We start from the raw sequence: 21,179 nt of genomic DNA on the forward strand, positions 1-21,179 counted from the left end.
TTCAGCAGGACAATGCACACGTCTTTGTCCACTCGGCAAAAATTGATGGATATTGGTTGGGAATTCATGTTACACCCACCATATAGCCCTAATCTCGCGCCATCGGATTACCACTTATTTCGATCCCTGGACAACTCCCTTCGTGGTAAAACTTTTAATGACGATGACGCTGTAAAATCTCACTTAACTCAGTTTTTGGCCGAAAAGGATCAGACTTTCTACGAGCGTGGTATTTTCAAGTTGTCGGAGAGGTGGCAAAAGGTCATCGAACAAAATGGAAAATACATTACAGATTAACACGTTGACTGCCACGCGTATTTACAACAAAATCTCCTACAGGCCACCCGTGCCGCTATAGGAAGCGTGCGCTGTTAATTCATATCTGTTTCTGTTCCTGCATGAACAGTTGGAATCTTTGCCGAGTACCGAATGGTATAACTTGAAATCTCTGCCCTTATTTTTTTTCAATAATGAAAAGAGATCGGATTGCCCGGAACGAGAAGCATAAATAAAATTACATCGTCAGATTCTGATTTGGATACTGATAAATATAATCTTAGCGATAATGAATGTTATGAAGATACTATTGACGAGATTTTACGAGAATTGGTCATGGAAGAAGAAAGGAATGTTGATGATACCGAGGAAGCTACAGTTCAAATAAAAGATACGAAATGGACCGATCAGAGGCACGAGCATATCTGAAAAAACAAACAACTTTTTGTCCAAGCTGTCCTGATCAACCTCAACTTTGCAGAGAATGTTTTAATGTTATACACTGCGAATAATTTTTTTAATAAACCATTTTTATAAGAATTCAATAGTTTCATTATCTCCTGTAGAATATTTGTCGAAATATTTTCGGAAATCCTTTGCAAGTAGTCCAATCAGTGTCACCCGAATTACGGGTGACGTGGCCTGATGAGAACTTTTGCTGTCACCCGAATACGGGTGACGCCGCGGTCAACGTGTTAAACTTCATTCCAAGTAAAAAAATTTGTTATTTCATTGAACAAATCGGCAATTGCTTAGTTGCCAACCCAATAGTAGAATGATTGGAGAGAGAGAAAGATGCTCCTATTCGGTTTTTATTTACCGCAATCGATGAAGAAAATTCTGATTTTGCGTAAAGATCCGCAGTCTGGTTTTTTTTATTTAATTACTGCATAGGTACGATCTATCAATATTGATATTAACCTTTTAGCCACGACGTGCCATAGTGGTATAGTGGCTTTCGGGGATGTCATCTCTCTGAACGACGCACCACTATAGTGGCTTCCTCTAGTAGCTCACTCGGTCATCGTTTGAATCAAATAATCGTCTTGATATGCATTGTTTCACACTTATTTTGTCTTCACATTGATTTACAATATACAGACTTATCTTAACAATATAACTGTATCTTAACAATATACAGACAGAATATACAGACACTCTGTACAGTACATATCAGACTCTGCCGTCCAGAGAAATAGTTTCGCGCAGAATTCAGCCGTACCTAAAAGGTTAAGTACTGAGCGTGTTGAGTAAATTCTTCCCAGATTGCACAGAAAAATGGACAACTTGAGAACAATAGACAATGAAGAGAAGATACGATTATTCGAGCCTTGCGGCTCGTTTTTAAAGTTACCGATCGTCGACAACTGTAAAAACGAGCCCCGCGAGGCTCGAATGATCATATCTCCTCTGTCGAAACTGTCCATTTTTGTGTACAATCTGAGCGTTAATTAGGGAGAATTTACCGTAGTTGGAGGAAGCGGTGCCTTTTCAGGCTTTCCCGTTAGTCTAGTTAGGAGACTATAAAGCGAAAGGACGATATCAAATCTTCGTGCAAAAGTTTCGGGTACAAAGTGGACGAAGCGAAGCGAGATAAAGTAAACAAACTCGTTTAGCGTAGCGTCGTCGAGTACAGATGGCCTAGGAGAGATACCTAGCATCCCGTTACTAGAAAAATAGATACTGTTTCAACAACCGTGGCCCACATCTTTTCAATAAGATCATAACGACGCCCGACTAATGAAACTCGTCGCGCGATTGAAGTTCGCGAGCAGCCGTTTCTCGGCGAACGGATCGAAAACTGTGGCGCGAGTCGCAGCCTCTTTCGCCGAGAAACTCCAAACGGGAATAAATTAGAGCTTCATCACAAGCTCCTTATCAGTGGCTGCGAGGCAGGATCGTTAAACCGGGCCCGGAAATTATCCGATTCGACGTAAACTCGCGAACGAACTGCGAAACCGGGTCGTCGGACGTATCTCGGCTCGTTATCTGCCATTATTACATCACCGGCAGCCATTTTTCCTCCTCGGGGTCATCGAGGATCCACTCGTGTCGGTTTAGTAGCGTCTGCCGAGATACAGGCTGCCCTAAAATTATTCGGATTTCAGAAATATTTGCTCGAGAAGTGCCTCGACTATTTTGCGAGTTCCTTTCGAATTACTTCGAACTTTATCCCGAATAATCGAGCAACTTCTCATTTAGTCAAGGGTTGGAGTTTCTCGATTTGCTCGAGAAGGTTTCGATTTTTTTTTTTAAATACAAACGATCGTGTATGGAAGCGGACTCTTTAAACTCGAGACAGAAAATTTTAGATTATCAAAGGGTAGCAGTTATACAGTTGATCGCGAAAATATTCGGACGCTTTGACATGAACTTTTATGTAATGTTAGAGCTATGTTAATAAATGTTAATAGCGATGTATTAAAAAATATTAATAGGGCTATATTAATAAATGTTAACAGCGGTGTATTAAAAACTATTAATAGAGCTATATTAATAAATGTTAATAGCGATGTATTAAAAAATATTAATAGAGCTATCTTAATAAATGTTAACAGAGCTATATTAATAAATGTTAATAGCGGTTTATTAAAAACTATTAATAGAGCTATATTAATAAATGTTAATAGCGATGTATTAAAAAATATTAATAGAGCTATATTAATAAATGTTAATAGCGATGTATTAAAAAATATTAATAGAGCTATATTAATAAATGTTAACAGAACTATATTAATAAATGTTAATAGCGGTTTATTAAAAGCTATTAATAGAGCTATATTAATAAATGTTAGAAGCTGTAAACAATTAAAGATCGTAAAAATATCAGTAAAAATAGCAAATGTCAAACGATCTCGATGAAATTTAACCGTTGCAAAATGCAATATTCAAGATTAAATTATTCCCTTCGATAAAGAACTTAAGAAACATGCCTTTTTTAAAAATCTTCTTGCCATTTCAAGCAATCTTAATGTCTGTAAAATTTTTCGGACAATTATTTAGTAAACTAGACCCTCTAAAATTTCAAAAAAAAAATCAACTCACTCGATGCAATACTTTGAGATGCATTCCCTGTTGAAAATAGTCCGAATATTTTCGCGGTCAACTGCGTGTTCGACGACGTAAGGAAGGAACAGCTTGGCGGTTGAAAAACATCGATGTCCAAAAACTGAACAATCCCGGAGCCATCCTCGCTATCTACGCCATTTCATCCCCATTCCTCGGCATTCGACCGATCACCGAAAATCAGCCTTTATCGGCTGGCACCGCACAGCATCCGGCAGCCGATTCCGTTCCGCCATCCAGAAAATGTTTGTTGCCTCCATCGAGCAGAGGGTTTCGCACAGTGTCTGCATAGTAACCGAACGACGTCGCGTCGATGCCTGCGTCGATGGCTGCGCCGGTGGCCGCGTCGGCGACGATGTTTCGCGATCGTTGCCCGTTGTTTCGCGATGAGGGATGGACGGACGGATGCAATGTCATTGGGAGCCCGCGCGGTGATCTATGGCGGCTGATAATGAAAGCACGGAAGGTGAGATACCGCGTTGCAGGCTGCGTCGCGTAAGCTATCGTTTCCGTGGAACCTGTCGCACGGCCACCCCCGGCTTCCTTCTGCGCCGCCATCCTGAAATTGCACCCTCGCAATACGCCCATCTCTTCGATAAAAGCTTGAATTATGAATATCGGTTAATTCACGGCCCCTATCGGCTCCGATACGCCTCGGCGGCCTCTACAGCCTGGCCCAAAACTACGGCGCGGTCGTTTACCTTTCGATGACGTGCAACTTCGTTTTCGAAAAACCCCGATCGGGGTTCTTCCCTTGGACCGCGCGGCTCCCATACGCTTCATTCGGCTTCATGAAGCCTCAAAAAATAATTTAGAAAGAAACATGCAAAAGCCAAGGGTGTTGATCCGTTTAATTGAATTTCCGATCAGAGTATCTTTCTCAATTGTTATTCATTATTACTTCGCGGATCTTTATGCAAAATAAAAATTGTATGAATCGATTGCAGGATATAGGAATCGGGCACTGTTTTTTTCTTTTGTCAATAATTTTAATAAGTTAAAATAAATGTATCAATATTCTTGATTTCTTTTCATCGTTATCCTGTTTCAAACCTGTTGAGTTTATTATATTCAGACCAAACGCTGTTAGAAAAAAGACTCGCTTTACATTCAACTTACGCTAAATATACGCTAAAAAATATACGCTAAATATACGCTAAAATACGCTAAAGATACACTAAACACATATGAAACACACACACACACGCATGAGATACAAGTCCGACCGTGCAACCTCCTCGCGGTGGGTTATTCTAACGCCGGCGGCACATTTGTCATTTAAAGAGCTGTAATTTTGCAAGAAAAAATCGTAGCGACTTAATTCTGCCCTCAAATTAAAGGGGAAAGTCCGAACCTTACGATGCTGTGAACGGCATGCTCGATGAAAATTGTTGCAACTTCATAGACGGCGTTAAACTTTGCACTTTTATTGAACCTTAATAAACTTTCACGGTCGCATGCCCTCGGATTTAGGCTATTAAAGTCACGGGGATGCATGATATTAAAAATTATGATAAAGTATCGTAAAGTAGAGATTTCAAGCTTTAATTTAAAAGAAAAGTCATAATTTTATGACATCTTTTAACGGAGTTACGCCTGTTCAAATATTGACAATTTCTCGACGAAAAGTTAGCGATGCTTTCATTTTTCCCGAACATTTCGGGGCCCGACCCGAACCCGAAATATCGAGTACCCGACCATCCCTAGCAGCGGAATCGGTTACCGCGAGATAACCGATTGCTCTACCGTCGGTTTCCTTTCGGGCACAAAGAACGCGTCGCCGCCGCAATTTTTCCGTCGTCCCGCCGACGCGCGAGTCAACGGGGAAAATAGTCTCGCGAGTCGCCGGGCACGGAGAGCGACGCGTCAACACCTCCGCGTAATTTGTTCTTCATTAAAGCGTCACCGTATTCTTCCGGTTTGAGGGCGGCGGCGACGACGGAGCCCGCCGGAAGATTTCGCATTAGCCGGGGAAAGTTCGCGCAACTTTGTTATGGCTCGATGGGCTCCCGAGCGCTCGTCTGGAAACTCATCTGAAACTCGGATTAGGGCGCGCCGTCGAACAAAGCGACCGAGAACGGAAGAAAATAAAAATCGCCGAAAACGGGGAACGAGGGGACGGGAATCGGTTCGCGAGCAAACACGAGGCGCGGAACGTTGCGCGTTCGAACGCGACACCGGAAGCGGCTGCAGCCGCGTGTCCCTTGTTTTTCAACGATCGCGGAATTTGTATACGCGGCTAAGAAAATACAATGGCGCGGCCGGGCAAATAAACAAGCGGCGGGGGAACGTTGGGGGATGAACGAGCTCCGAGGCGCGCCGGAGAGTGAGAGAGAGAGAGGGAGAGAAAGAGAGCGCGAGCCGAGGAAATTGAATGGAAAACGAGGCGGAAAATCCGCTACGTAACGTGAAAAGGGGAACTGAAAGTGAACGGAATCACAAATAGAGGGCAAACCGAGAGAGGAGATCATAAAGTGGTGAAAGGCCGCGGAGAGTAAGGGGGCCGATTACAGGAGAGGGCTCGCCGAGAGCCGAGCTACGGGGGAATAGAAACAAAATCCAATGGCTGCCGGCTCTGAATGAATGAAAACGGACAAAGGATGCGGCTACGACAAAGAATCTAATTGATCGTGTAACCGTGAATAACCCCGTTCGACGGCCGCCGGGAACGGCAACGGCAACACGCGAAAGAGAGGGGTCAAGGTATGGAGTACCGAATAAGAAGAAGATTGGCTCGGTTCGACCAATCTAGAGGGACATTGTTTTTCGGGGTTGTAGCAATTCCGGAATATAGATTGCATCCGTCACGTGGACGTCTTCTATTTTCACGGGGGATTTCGGGGGATTCGTTTCATCGATCCGTGGAGGATCCTCGGAGGTTAAGGGTGGCTGTCGCGCGACGTTTCGTAACGTACAGTCATCGGTATAACCTCGATCCTCTCTCGATTTACGAACGCGTGCTTCCGAAATTAGATTCGTGCACGAGAAAACGGTGACCCGACGCGTGCAACAAGTCGTATGCATCTCATAAAACGAATTTAAGGTACGTTCTATGAATTTTGTTGAATTTCTAAGATGGATGCGAAAATCGGTCGGCTTTTTTTCTATCGTTTCGCAAAGTGTACTTTCTTCTATGATTTGTATAGCCGTAGGTTCGATTTTACCCATTTATGGCAAAACTGAGTGGCAGAAATTGAAAATTGCGAATACGTCAGAAGAATTTACTAATTATACTATCTTCGATTTGTCAGAATTATTGAAAGAAACAATTTACAAGTTAATGGACGCAATTAAGATACAATTTATAAAAGGTACTAAATTGGATTAGAGTTGCTCTACCATATCTTAATAATTTCGATAAATTTATATATTAATTTGCTTCATCTAAATGTCCACAATTATTTATATATTATATATTGCAATTATCCGCATTCTATCTTAACATTGGAACTACCAAACCAGATGACTGATTTTAAATCTTTTTTTTACAATACTTAACATTATAAAAACGTTTCTACGAGAAATATTTGGAGAAACTTCGTCGAACAAGTGTATACTGTAACAAAAATCGCATGATCTTAATCCTGAAATTCGTGTGAACGATCGCATGAACTTATTACTGAAAGAAATCCAATCTTGTAATTGTTATAAAATATACGTCAATCGCGTTTAGAGCGTTCAATTGTTCTAGCGTTAAAGAATAGCGAGCGAGCAGTGTAAGACGGTAGATAAAGAGCGAGATAATGGAAGACGGAAAGCGGTGTAACTCGTTGTTGGTCACCGGGTCGAATCATGGTCGCCGAGTTAAGAAGCGGGAAGCTCTTTGATAAATATTTACGCGTGACAGAAACGCTTCGGGGGAGGGGGGACGGTTAAGCCCGCAGAAATTGACTCACCTTAGTATTGTCATCTGGAGAACACGTAGCTCATCGTTAAGTGAATTAGCCACAGGTTGAGGAACGCCCTGGAGACACCGTTGCCATCGTGCACCGCCGCGGGCAGCTCCCCTGGATCGCAGAGAAAACCGGGGGTTAAAACGGATTAAACAGGATGGCGACGCTTTTCTACTGCCGGGATCCAAGATCTCTCCTTTCGTGAAATCAATTTCGTCGCTCCATTAAAACACAAACATTCGACAAACGCGCTAGGAACTTTGCTTTCGTTTCGGCTGACGGGACTCTGTAGAAAACTACTGACCGAACGTCTCTCGGCGAATTTAGTTCGCGCGTGCAAATATACGTTTCTTCGTCGAGTCTCGAAGCTTCTTTGGTCGTCGATGATTTACGCATATTTAATCGGCGATTTCGTATTTTCAATGGATTTGCCGAATTGATCACGATTGGAGAGCGATCATACTTTTTATAATGCAGCAGAGTCTCTCTTATCTGAACGGTTATTTTTGCAATAAGAATATTCCGAAAGAATATTCTATTGCCTGAAAATGTTATTCGAGTTTTCTACTAGGTGATAATGTATATAAATAACATAATATATAATATATAATACAATGATAGAATGTTTGGATACCAGAAAATTGAAAGAAAAAACAAATTTTAGGATAAGAATGTCTCTACTATACTTAACAATGAGATTGCAGATTATGAGCAATATATGCGGTAGAAACAGCGGAAGAATTAAAAAATTATCTTAACCCTTTGCACTCGAAGATATTTCAATTCAACAACCTAGGCATATCATTTGACGTAGAACATTTCTATTAGACACGATATCCGTCGATTTATGCTCGCAGAGTTGTGTATATTTATTTGTGAATCGCCTAAATTTCTGACGTTTTCTTAGACACAAACCAATTTAGCAGTGTAGGAAACTAATTTAGCAATGCAACGCGATCATTTTTAATGGTGTCTGAAAGTCGCCGTTCCCGTGAAATAAATCGGATACTGCTTTCAAGTCGATTTACAATTTAAAAAGTAGATTACAAAAATTAATTTTTATCTCGCACGAAGACTTAGGCCAGTTTATTAACACTAGAACTACCAACCCAATCAAAATGACTGGTTTCCGATTTTTTCTGTTACAGTTCCTGATGTTATAAAAATATTTCTCGGAGATATTTTTAGGTACACTTCTTTTTATTGAAGTATACATCGTAATACAAATCATAGGGAGTTTAAATAAATCCAGGCTTGGCATTTTTATAAAACAATATACAGGGTGTTCCAAAAATGTCTCGCAAACCGGAAACGAGAAGTTCCTGGGATCATTTGAAGTAACTTTTTCCTTAGCAAAAATGCAACCCGTGGCTTCGTTTACGAATTATTAACGAAAAACACTGACCAATGAGAGGCGAGCTCGCCTAGCGCTTGACGGCCAAGCCAATGTTGGGTCGGCCGCCTCGCGCCAGCTGAGCTGGGATTCGATCGCTGGCGCCGTTGACTCGGCCGCCTTGCGCCAGCATATCTCGCCTCTCATTGGTCACTCTTTTTCGTTAATAACTCGTAAACGAAGCCGCGGATTGCATTTTCGCCAAGGACGAACTGACTTCAAATTACCTCAGGAACCTCCCATTCTCGGGTTGCGAGACATTTTTGGGACACCCTGTACATTAGTCGCATTTACGATTTCGGTGGTTCTAGCGTTAACGCGTCTCAAGCCGATATTTAATTGTAAGCAATGCAACTCGATAGAGACATTTTTAGACGGCTCGGGTCACATCGCGCGTCGCGGGAAAAATGCGTTTCCGCCGAGATTCGTGGAACGCGAGCTGACCGAGGCTCCTCCAAGATATTAAAGGGTCATTTTTCCCGACAGTCCGCCGCTGTTAAAATGAAAATTGCTTCTGTGCTTCCATTGAGGGAGCATAAGTTGCTCCTTCGTAAGCATGATTCAAAGGCCGGGGCCAGGATTCAGCCGAGGAAAGAATTATAGCCGGTTTGTGAAATCAGGACATGAATATCGAACCACGCGTTACAAACTGCCTCATAACTGTCCCGACCCATTCCGTTCTGACCCTCCGCACATTCTTCTCCCTAATCCCTGCATAGAAATGACTGTTCCCCGCCGTTCTACACGCTCTTAAATTCTACACGGAACTCGCTACCTGTTGAAACGCCGGCGAGAAATGTACGTCACGCGATTACGCGTTCCACGATCGCAGGTGTGTCCGCGTCGTTTTCGGGACACATTGCGCAGAAATTAGCGTAGTCGCGTGACCAATTCGCGTGTCATTGTGACGTACACGATATTATTCACGAGTAGAATAGATTGCGGTGCCTCGCGACGCGTTTTACTTATGTCTGTTCGGAAGTTCTGTTCAACTATTCACAAAATTAGGCTTAAATATACGCGATGAATAGCAGTAGTCGCTTTATCGCCGGATCGCGGATCTTTACGTGAAATAAAAATTCTTTGTATCGCGATTGGAAGAAACAGAGGTTCGATGAAAATGTATTCTTCAATGATTTTTCGAACCGTTTTTTCACCATTTCGTACTTCATCTATCCGAATGGTTGTAAGAAATTCCTGATGCGACTATTTTTGTTACAATTCCGAACGATCGTAATTGTTTCGAGATTTCCTCGTATTCGATACACCGAATAAATCAGTGGAGAAAAATCATTTTCGAATGTTTTCACTCGCGTCTTAAAATGTTAAAACCGCAAGTGAAATAAATTATACAGGGTTATATTATAATAATACAAATTATAATAATCTTAAAAATATAATAATTATAATAATATAATCGAGTACGACTGACGCGAGGCGGCCCAGCCAACCAGCGCACGAAGCCCAGTTCCGCTCATTGGCTCGGTCGCCTCGCGCCAGCTGAGCCGGGATTCGACCGCCTCGGCCGCCTCGACCGCTGGCGCCGTTGGCTCGGCCGACTCACGGCAGCTGATCTCGCCTTTCATTGGTCACTGTTTTTCGTCAATAACTCGTTAACGGAGCCTCGGAGAACATTTTTGTAAAGGAAGAAGTTGCTTCAAATGACCCGAGGAACCCGCCTTTTTCGGATTGCGAGACATTTTAGAGACACCCTGTAGAGTTACCATGAATTATCGCCTAGGTTTACGGAACCCGTCGGAACGGCGAGCCAGTTATTCGTTAATTTCCGATTATTCGGATCGTGCAAAGAATTATATTGTCCAAGAAAATAGGTGTTTCGTTCCGCGTTGCGCGTCGGTCATCGAAACAAGCTCGGCCGCGGGTCGTCGCGTTTCGCGCGATCAATCGAGCGGTCTCTTCGCCGTCGGCTCCCGCAGAGGGCCTGGGTGTCCGTAAATCACGCATTCGTATATATTTTATTTTCGAAGCGTGGCCGTGGACAGGCTTGTAAACGCTCTCGTTCGGTAGCCAGCCAGCTAGCAGCACGGTCGCTCGTGCCTGCGACAAGAACACATTTGTCATTTCATTAATGGTTGTTCCGTCTATAGGTTTTCTGTCAGGCGCAGCCCGCCGCAGCTTGACGTATTTTGGTGGCGTCCGTTTAATCGCTCTTCGACCGAGTTACGTTTCCTAGATAATAGTTCGAGGCCCCGGGCTTTCATGAAATTAGGCAGTCCTTATTAATGGCTCTTTACACCGCGTGCGCGCGCCCTCCCACCCGCCCTCGCCTCGCATCCTCGCCGTCCGCCCTCGCCTTACACCCTCGCCCGGCCATCACGCCCTCCGCTCTTGTTCGCTCGTTCAACCGGAAACACATCCTTCGGCTCGACTTAAGCCTCCGGGCCACGGGTTAACCGCGGACAACCGTCTCCGCGTCGACGATTCCGCCGGCTGCAGCGCCTCGCGGCGAAAACTCGCTGTTTCGACCCTGTTCTTCAATCCCTGCCGGCGTTCGACGTCGTTTCTCAAGCTGCCGTTTCGTTTCTCGACGGTCTGGCTGCTCGCCGCCTGTTACAGCAAATTCTCACTAATGGACGCTCAGATTGTCGACAACTGTAAAAACGAGCCGCGAGGCTCGGATAATTGTATGTCCTCTTTGCAAATTGTCCATTTCTGGGCACAATCCGAGCGTCGATTAGGGAGAATTTACTGTAACAGTAAACCAACCGAGGTCTAAAAGCGATTAATAAGTGCTGCCTTGTACTTACAAGAGCTTACAATCCACTTAGACCGCGGAATTTATGCGCGAATTACGAAGACCTAAGAACAATTTAATCATTTTATCACGCTACCTTCAAAACTTATCAAAACCATTAATGGAAACAATTTATTTTCATTTCATTTCTGTTTCTCAGAATCGGCTTTGAAAATTTCGATTTTTCACGAAGATCCGCGGTCTACTTATAAGAATTACAAGATAGAATTTATCGAAATTTTTCATTCGAAATTGATCAAAATTTGTCATTTGTATAACAACAGTGTTTGCCCAAATAAAGGAACAGATTCAACAATTTCTAACGGAGGGAGATTCATGACTTCAGTAATTATGAAATAAAAATTATGGTAGGTTGGTGGTAGGTTTTGTGTTAAGCCTTGAAGCGACCTATTTATTCAGTAATTTTTCAACACATATTTGTGAGAATATTTCCTTGAAAATTGTCTGTATCAGTTGCAAGATGCAAGAGTTACGGAATTCTATTCTCTATAGGAATTCTATTCTCAACCATTTTAACCGGTTGCAAATAAATTCACTACTTTAGTGGCAAGGTATTAAGATGTAGAAGAATTAGCCGCTAATAGCTGCGATTAATAAAATAAATCTAATATATTTGTTTAATGTGCAAGTATATTTTATATTATTATTATTATATGTTATATATAATATTATTATTATATAATATTATATAATAAACGTACTTTGTAGTATGAAATTTAATAATCTATTGGCAGATAGTTTTTCTGCTTTAGTCAGTAGACAATTTCCCACTAACCAGATAATCTTCTGCTAAGACTTAATGAAGCTACAGTACGAAACGTCGACAATTGGCCGACGACGACCACGAAAGTAGGCGTTTCGTTGCACTGTGCGTCGCGTCGAAGACCAACATGTCGAAATTACACTCTGTCCCGAGCGAAGAGCAAACGGGCTGTAGAAAAGCGAAGAAGTGCCGCGTGCAACACACGAGTGCCACCTGACCCGAAGTTCGCGAAAATAGAAGTCAACGGAAGAATAGTCGTATCGCTGGTAGCTCTGAGCTGAGACCGAACGGGGGGACTCGGAAGTAGTAAAAGAAGTAATTCGAAACAAAGCTGCCGAAAGTTCTTCGAGCTAGGAGAAAAAGGATGAAGAGGAGATGGAGAGATAGATAGATAAAAAAGTGGAGAGATAAATAGATAGCTATTGGGTTGGCAACTAAGTAATTGCCGATTTCAGTTATAGATGTCTCTCACTCCCATTTTTATGATATCCGTAAATGTTATATGATAAAATTATTATTATTATTATTATTATGTTATTTTTTATTATCCGTGAATGTTAGCAACTGGACAAATTGAATGCAGCGGTCAAGGAAAAGCGACCAGGATTGGTCAATCGTAAAGGTGTCATTTTCCACCAGGACAATGCTAGGCCGCACGCGTCTTTGTCCACTCGGCAAAAATTGATGGATATTGGTTGGGAATCGATGTTACACCCACCATATAGCCCTGATCTCGCGCCATCGGATTACCACTTACTACTGTGATCAAAAAGTAAGGTGAAATTGTCATTTAAAACTCCCGGACATTAGGAAGGCAGGCAATTGTTTTTTTCCTAGGACTGTCTATAACAATTGCCAAGCGTCTGTTTGTTAAAAGGTTTAATTATCTCCGAGTTACACGTGTTTTAGTAAACGACCAAAAGTGAATTTTTCGATTTTTACAATGGGTGATTTTGTTGAGCAAAGAACTTGCATCAAATTTTGTTTGCGGAACGAATATTCTTGTGCGGACACGTTGAAAATGTTGCGGAAGGCCTTTGGTGATCAAACTATGGCACAAAAAAACGTTTATAAGTGGTACAACGAGTTCAAAGCGGGCCGAGAACGCGTTGAAGACGAACCGCGCTCTGGACGACCATCAACGTCTACCGACGAGGGCCACGTCCAAAAAATCGAAGATTTGGTGCTTGAAAATCGTCGATTGACAATAAGAGACCTCGCTGATAGTGTTGGAATATCATTTGGCTCAGTCCAAACCATTTTGAAGGATGTTTTGTGTCTCAAACGCGTCAAGTCTCGATTGATGCCATGTCATACTGCATTGGTTCTTCGCGACTTTTTTGCCAAAAATTCGACTCATATCGTTCCGCAACCACCGTATTCGCCTGATTTGGCTCCGTGCGACTTCTGGTTATTCAGCAAACTCAAAAAGCCAATGCGGGGACGCCGTTTTGACACGATTGAGGAGATAAAAACCGAATCGAAGAAGGTCTTGAAGACTATACTGGAAAAAGACTATTCCGACTGTTTCGAGGACTGGAAAAAGCGTCGGAAACAGTGCGTTTTATCGGACGGGGATTACTTTGAAGGGGATGAAATTGATTTGGAAGAATAAATAAAGAATTTACATTTTATAAACAAATTCACCTTACTTTTTGATCACAGTAGTATTTCGATCCCAGGACAACTCCCTTCGTGGTAAAACTTTTAATGTAAAATCTCACTTAACTCAGTTTTTGGCCGAAAAGGATCAGACTTTCTACGAGCGTGGAATTTTCAAGTTGTCGGAGAGATGGCGAAAGGTCATCGAACAAAATGGAAAATACATTACAGATTAAACTTCGTTCCAAGTAAAAAAAAATTTTCTATTTCATTGAACAAATCGGCAATTACTTAGTTGCCAACCCAATAGATAGACAGAGAGGAAGAAAGAGAAATAGAGAGAAAGAAAGATAGGGAGAAAGAGAGAGAGAGAGAGCTGAATTAGGGGACCGGAAGGAAGCAAGAAACGCAGCCGCCGATTCGCAAAGAGCGACCGGACGATCGCAGTTTGCGGCGCCGGGATCGGAGTTCGGATTCCTGGCTACGGCCAGGAGGAAGTGGTCAATAGGAAGTTCTGCTACGTGCACGCCGGTCCCAGAGAGTCGGCTGGACACTCGACTGCGTGCAGGAAATGTATCCAACCGGGTTGAATCGAAATAACAATGCCCGGTCCCGGGGACGGCAAGCTGCGTACACATTGTGCGCTGAACGCGCTGTTGTCCATTGATTAGCGGCCCATTCACGGCGGCCAATCGTCGCGACCCCGGCTGTCTTTTGCGATCTTCTGGGCCGACGACGCTCGCGAATCCGCGTTCTCGCACGATTCGAGACGTTGCGGAAGGAAAAATAGCGAGACGATAAGTTTCGTCGGTATTCTAATAAAGTTCTCGTTCCAATAAAACTTCTATCCTTTTAAAACAGCGTTATCCAATTAGAAACTGGATTCTTTTTAAAGATTCAAGCTTCTAATTTCGCTCTGCGTTGTTCACTCTTTTCTATTGAAACTTTCTAATAGATATTTTTGCACACAATGTAATCGATGGAAAACTGAAGACACTTTTTATGTGTCAGAAGTGGTGCAAATCGACTTGTCTGCGGAAACTGTAAACAATTTTTTTCGGACTAAATGCTACGCGGATTTTAAGATCGAAGTGTCCTCTTTACGACGAGGTATCAAAAATTGGTGTACGATCTTTATTGGATGTTTTATCGAGTTTTGAACGAGAGGCGTACGCCGGTAGGCCCGGAAACTCTTCGTTATATATTCGATGAAATGAATTATTATTATTAACTATTATTATTGACTATTATTTTTATTAACTTTTATTATTATTAGCTATTATTATTAACTGTCATTAAAAAATATTATTGCGTCTGTAAGATGATCGCGATGACTGCGGGATGAAAACAAAGCGGTCGACGACCGAAGCGGGTCGGAATCGGTCGCTCGGAATCGGAAGAAAGTTCCGCCGAAAGTTCGGTGTAGGTCCGAGACAGGAAGAAGCGAGAGGTTGCCGAGCTGAATAGAAATGCGGAGACGGCTGCGGCCAAACCGCGGCGCGGCGCGGTGCGGCGCGGCGCGGCGCCGCGCCGGAGAAAATAAAATCGTGCCGCGGCAAACAAATGTCACGGAGATCGCGGGGATAAATCAGAAATTCGAGGGCAGACGCCGCCGTGGAAAATTGAAAGATCAAAGAGACAGTCGATGAAACGCCGGAAGGAAGAATTTCCCCGGGAAAAGAAAAGTGTAAAGAGGGCTGGGAAACGACGCGAGCTGAGACACACCGTGGGCATCGAATTGAAAAATTCTCGGGAGGAGAACGCGCGGAGAGACGGATAGGAGGGGGGGGGGAGGAAGAAGCTGTGCTCGCCGGAAAAGGAAATCAAGGGGGACAAATTCCGGGGGTGTCCTGGACTACGGCCAGGAGCACGTTTTCGATCTCGCGACGGATCGGAAGGACGTGCCGTCGATCCTCTCGAGGAATCGAGTGATCGATATAATCACGGCGGCAGGACAATGCGGCCGGAATCACGATTCTCGGATGTCGAACGCCGGTGATTAAGTTCCGACTGAATCTGGCCTGCTACCTTTGCGGTCGTTGGACCAGGTGGCTTGCGACGCGACGACGCTCCCTTTCGTAATAACTAGACCGCGGATTTTATGCATTCGTGACGCGAATGAACAAGTCGAATGCAAAACTAAAAAGACGTTGGAAGAATTCAACGCTAAACCTACCGCGGTCAAGGTGACCGCTTTCTTGTTTTGCAATTCTGCAAAGTTCCGAGAATCTTTCGTGGGAAACGCTTGAATAAGTTATATTATTGGAGCCAGTTTTGTAATAAAAACTTTACAAATTCTAAATAAATTTAGTCTTCTCACTTTTGTGAAGCAATACGTGCCAGTTAGTATTACTGCTTGGTAGGTTTAGTGTTAAGGATGTTGTTACAGTACCTTCAGCTTGCTACGATTGTTCACCCTTTGTGCTCGAGTGGCGATTCCGAGGTGGTATCAAAAATTCTTCGATCACGTCCCAAGATAAGTTTTACATTGCCAAATTTGTTTACGATTTAACCTTTTAGGCGCGAGGCTATTTCTCTGGACGGCAGAGTCTGATATGTACTATACAAAGTCTGATACTGTATATTCTGTCTGTATATCGTTAAGACTGTTGTAAATCGTTGCGAAGACAAAAGAAGTGTGAAACAATGCATATGAAGACGATTATTTGATTCAAACGATGAGCGAGTGAGCTACTAGAGTAAGCCACTATAGTGGCGCATCGTTCAGAGAGATGACATCCGCGAAAGCCACTATAGTGGTGTGTCGTTCTGAAAGATAACATCCGCGGAAGCGACTATAATGGTGCGTCGTGCCTAAAAGGTTAAAAAACTGTTAAACGTGTGATCGTTGTACGAGTCGCAAGATTCAATTTCGCATGCACAAAATGCGATAAACCGTATCAGACGCAAGTGATCTACGTCAGAAAATTGTTTTGGATTTAGTGTTAAAATGGTTTCGAGTGCAAAGGGTTAAAAGAGGAAAGATATTTTCATGTATGTCTTATATTTCATAAAATTCACTCAGCTAATGTTTAATCTTGCAATAAGTCATATGAAACGCAAATGATCTACGTCAGAAAATTGTTTTGGATTTAGTGTTAAAATGGTTTCGAGTGCAAAGGGTTAAAAGAGGAACGATATTTTCACGTACGTCTTATATTTCATAAAATTCACTCAGGTAATGTTTAATCTTGCAATAAGTCATATGAAACGCAAATGATCTAAGTCAGGGAATCGTTTTGGATTTAGTGTTAAAATGGTTTCGAGTGCAAAGGGTTAAAAGAGGAAAGATATTTTCACGTACGTCTTATATTTCATAAAATTCACTCAGCTAATGTTTAATCTTGCAATAAGTCATATGAAACGCAAATGATCTAAGTCAGGGAATCGTTTTGGATTTAGTGTTAAAATGGTTTCCAGTGCAAAGGGTTAAAAGAGGAAAGATATTTTCACGTACGTCTTATATTTCATAAAATTCACTCAGCTAATGTTTAATCTTGCAATAAGTCATATGAAACGCAAATGATCTAAGTCAGGGAATCGTTTTGGATTTAGTGTTAAAATGGTTTCTTGTGCAAAGGGTTAAAAGAGGAAAGATATTTTCACGTACGTCTTATATTTCATAAAATTCACTCAGCTAATGTTTAATCTTGCAATAAGTCATATGAAACGCAAATGATCTAAGTCAGGGAATCGTTTTGGATTTAGTGTTAAAATGGTTTCGAGTGCAAAGGGTTAAAAGAGGAAAGATATTTTCATATGTAATTTATATTTCTTGAGATTAACTCGGCTAATGTTTATCTTGCAAGAAGATCCGCGGTCTAGTAACAACGAATGTAACAACAAATGTATTCAGGCAAAAATGTTTCTCGACTACATCTAAAAGAATCACAGTCTGTATAAACGTCTACATTAACTCTTTGCCGTACCATTTTCTTTACAATCGCAACGATTTGAATAAATTCACGATTAAAGCTGAGAATTATTAGAATCATCGTCGATCGTGCAGTCGTTAAAATGGTCCGTCGCCCGACGGTTAATTAGTATCAACTCTTTGCACGTTCGAAATACTTGATTCGCATATTTTCCAAATACGTCGTAAAATACTTTGTCAAATGAGATAGCGCGAACAAGTGAAAAGCGACTTCCTTTATTTTTCATTATCTCAAGCGCGACGACATCGCTTCTCGCTGCGAAGGGGAAAGGGGTCCCGCAGCGAGACGAGTTGAGCAGAAGTTGATTCGCCGGTTAACAGGTTAACCAGAGATTTCCACTTTCTTCTCGGCGTCCTCTGAATTGATTTCTCGTGTACAGGCTCGCGCCGCGGCGCGGCGACCCGGAAGAAAATCACGGATTAAATTCCCGAATCAGGATTCGGTTACGAGGACCGTAAATCCAGGTTAGCCGGCATTGTTTCGGGAATATCCTGGCGGCGGGGACCGCGGACGTCAGCGAAATATTTCAGCGTTCGCTGTCCCCATCGGTTGCCTCCTCCTTTTTCGATGAAGACAAAGGGCGGGGGGAGGGAGACGGTGGCCGGCATTTTATCATCGCGTGACTCGGCGATAAACTTGTCAAAACGACCGGTCCTGCCGGATAAAGCGGAAGGTGTCCTGGTCAGAAGGGTCGTCCCGGTCCCGGCTCGTATGCGGCCGCACAGTTCCCGCAGGCGGAACCCTCGTTTCGGGATCACGCACCGGGGTTTAGTATTGGCCACTTCCTGGCCTCGTAACTCCGCTCTCGGAGATGCTGCAAGGAGAGCCGCGGCGAGACAGAGAGCAAGAGAGAGCAAGAGAGAGAGAGAGAGAGAGAGAGCACTCACGGCTCGTCGGGCATCGATTTTATCGGGGCCGATTCCTCTTCGGGAACTCGCGTTCAAGTGCATTGTATTCGTCCGGGGCAACAGCTTCTGGCTTCGAGAGCGTCCTCGGCTACTTTTACACGCTCCCCATACCCGCTGTTGTTTTTGCTTTGTACAGGTGTTGGACGCCGCCGGAGATAAACTCTCGGTTGTGCTCGCTCTCGCCGAGCAGTTGTTAAAACGGAATTCCTTTTCCACGGCCGAATAACGTTGCTTCGAAATTGCTTTTCACGATAGTTTAGCGTCGACGCTGCTCGGTAATTGTTATCGGCATTGCAGTTCTTGCAACTGGGACAAGTCGCAGCCGCTTTCAGCCGGCAGAACACCGGCGCGCGGTGGAACGGAAACACCTATGTTCTCGGACCGTGTCGTCGGCCGATCGTCGAAATTTTGTATCGCAGCTTCGTGAAATCTTTAATTAGTTTTCGCAGCGGAAGAAAACACGAAGAAATGAAAGGCGAAAAGGAGCACGGAGAAGTGGAAAGGTTAGTTGCCGATAATTGCGATTGTTAAAAGAAATCTAACGTACGCGCGTTATATACAAGTTATATTAGATTTATTTCATTAATCGCAGCCACTTATTGCTAATTCTTCTATTCTATCTTACCTCTCTCACTAAAAGAGTGAACTTAGGTAGTTTAGATCGTGAGCGAATTCGAGCAAGAACAGATATTTATGCAAAATACAAATTTTCTCTACCTCGATCGTAACACACTAACGTAAGATAGTAGCTTGTTTTCTTTCTTAACCTTTTCGGTACGAGTGCCGGATACAGGGTGTCCCAAAAATGTCTCGCAATCCAAAAGTGGCGGGTTCCACAGGACATTTGAAGCAACTTTTTCCTTTACAAAAATTTTCTCCGAGGCACCGTTAACGAGTTATTAACGAAAAACAGTGAGAGGCGAGCTCGACTGGCGCGAGACGACCGAACCATTGGGCTTCGTGCGCTGGTTGGCTGGGCCGCCTCGCGCCAGCTGAGCTGGGATTCGACCGCTGGCGCCGTTGACTCGCGCGAGCTTAGCTGGCGCGAGGCGGACGAGCCAACGAGCACTCGAAGCCCAGTTCCGCCGATTGGCTCGGCCGCCTAGCGCTGGGCGAGTCCGCCTCTCATTGGTCACTGTTTTTCGTTAATAACTCGTAAACGAAACGGCGGATCGCATTTTCGCTAAGGAAAAAGTTGCTACAAATGACCCCAGGAACCCCCCATTTCCCGGAAATACCATACTTTTGGGACACCCTGTATATCGGCATCCATCCGATGACCGGTATGGACAAGTGCCGAATACATCTGGCATTCATGCGAGCCATATTTCTGGCATATCAGAAATTATTCTAATAAAGTCTTTTCTTACAAGGATTCCGAAAAAAATACAGCTACAGGTATAATCGTCGTTTGAACTGAATTGATTTACAAAATTTGAGGTTACAGTTTTGTTCGAAACTTGTTCATAGATTTTAACATATTGTAGGCCCTTTACAGAATGTTTACAGGAAACAAAAGATTTAGAAACGGATCAAGCACAGTTATTACTTAAGAAAATCTTCGTAGAAAAGTGAACTGACCCACTGTGCTATGTGCGCATTTTCGGCGCGGCACCCCTTACAGTGGGAGTGTCACGGCGGCCAGCGCGCTCGTACCGAAAGGGTTAATATGTGCAATAATTTCGAAATAATGCAGTAGCATTCTTTCTACTGTTTTGCGTTTAACCTACGCATTTTTCTTATAAACGCATAAAATCCGCAATCTATGAAATAACAACGATAATAAGAATGGAACTATTTGGAAGAAAAGTAGCGCGGTAGGTACGTAACAAAGCGGAGATTTTCTCGTCTAACCGGGGCGTCGTTTTCGGTCGAATTCGATTGGAACAGATATTAACGGTCCCGAAGCGTGGCAGAGGACTCGCGTGAAACCGGTTAATCGAGGCAGAAAAAGCAGCCGAAGCAGAGAATAAATCGGGGCGTAGGTGCGGGCCAGAGGGCTGTCCACGAATTAAGCTCGCCGCGATTTAATCAGCCGAGACACGAATTAGGGTAGACAGGAATTATCGAGGACCGGTGGGTACTTTAATTAGACGCCGTGCGCGCGCGCGCGCGCCTGTGCCAGCCTTTGATTTATCTCGCGGCACCAGCCGAGAAAGAGAAATTAGTAGATTAAGGCGCCACGCCACAGGTCAGGCTCTCACCGACGACGAGGAAGACTACGGGATTCCTCTCGGGGGGCGAACGTCACCGCGGAAAATGGTCTGGAAAGCCCCCGGTGCTCTCTCGTCGCCTCGTCAAATAAACCAACTGGTCGCTAACCCTGATCGAAACTCCATCCCTCGGCTTCCTATTCGATTATTGGACTTCCCCGGGTCCGAGGACGCCGTCGACTGCGAGTTATTTCGTTTAACGAGCGCGCGCGCGAGATTCGCGAATTTTTTTCGCCGGTAATTTCTCGACGGAAAATTCTAACTTTTTGCACGGTTGCGAAGGGCACTTCTAGCTTGATAGTTCAATTTTCTTCTTTTTTCAGTTTTTTTTTTGGTTCCACTCCGAAGGGGTTA

At 43.5% G+C, this 21,179-nt stretch overlaps 1 protein-coding gene across 1 annotated transcript in view; it reads right to left on the reverse strand.

The window, feature by feature from the left end:
- Nucleotides 1–21,179, reverse strand: part of LOC117221719 (uncharacterized) — a 576,963-nt gene that overhangs the window by 34,621 nt on the left and 521,163 nt on the right. The window contains exon 11 of the mRNA XM_076523447.1: nucleotides 7,239–7,349. Within this exon, the coding sequence (XP_076379562.1) occupies nucleotides 7,249–7,349 (101 nt within the window). The 3' untranslated portion in view covers nucleotides 7,239–7,248. The remainder of the gene's footprint in view (nucleotides 1–7,238; nucleotides 7,350–21,179) is intronic.

The sequence above is a fragment of the Megalopta genalis genome, chromosome 7 (assembly GCF_051020955.1).
Source record: "Megalopta genalis isolate 19385.01 chromosome 7, iyMegGena1_principal, whole genome shotgun sequence".
Taxonomy (NCBI): Eukaryota; Metazoa; Arthropoda; class Insecta; order Hymenoptera; family Halictidae; genus Megalopta; species Megalopta genalis.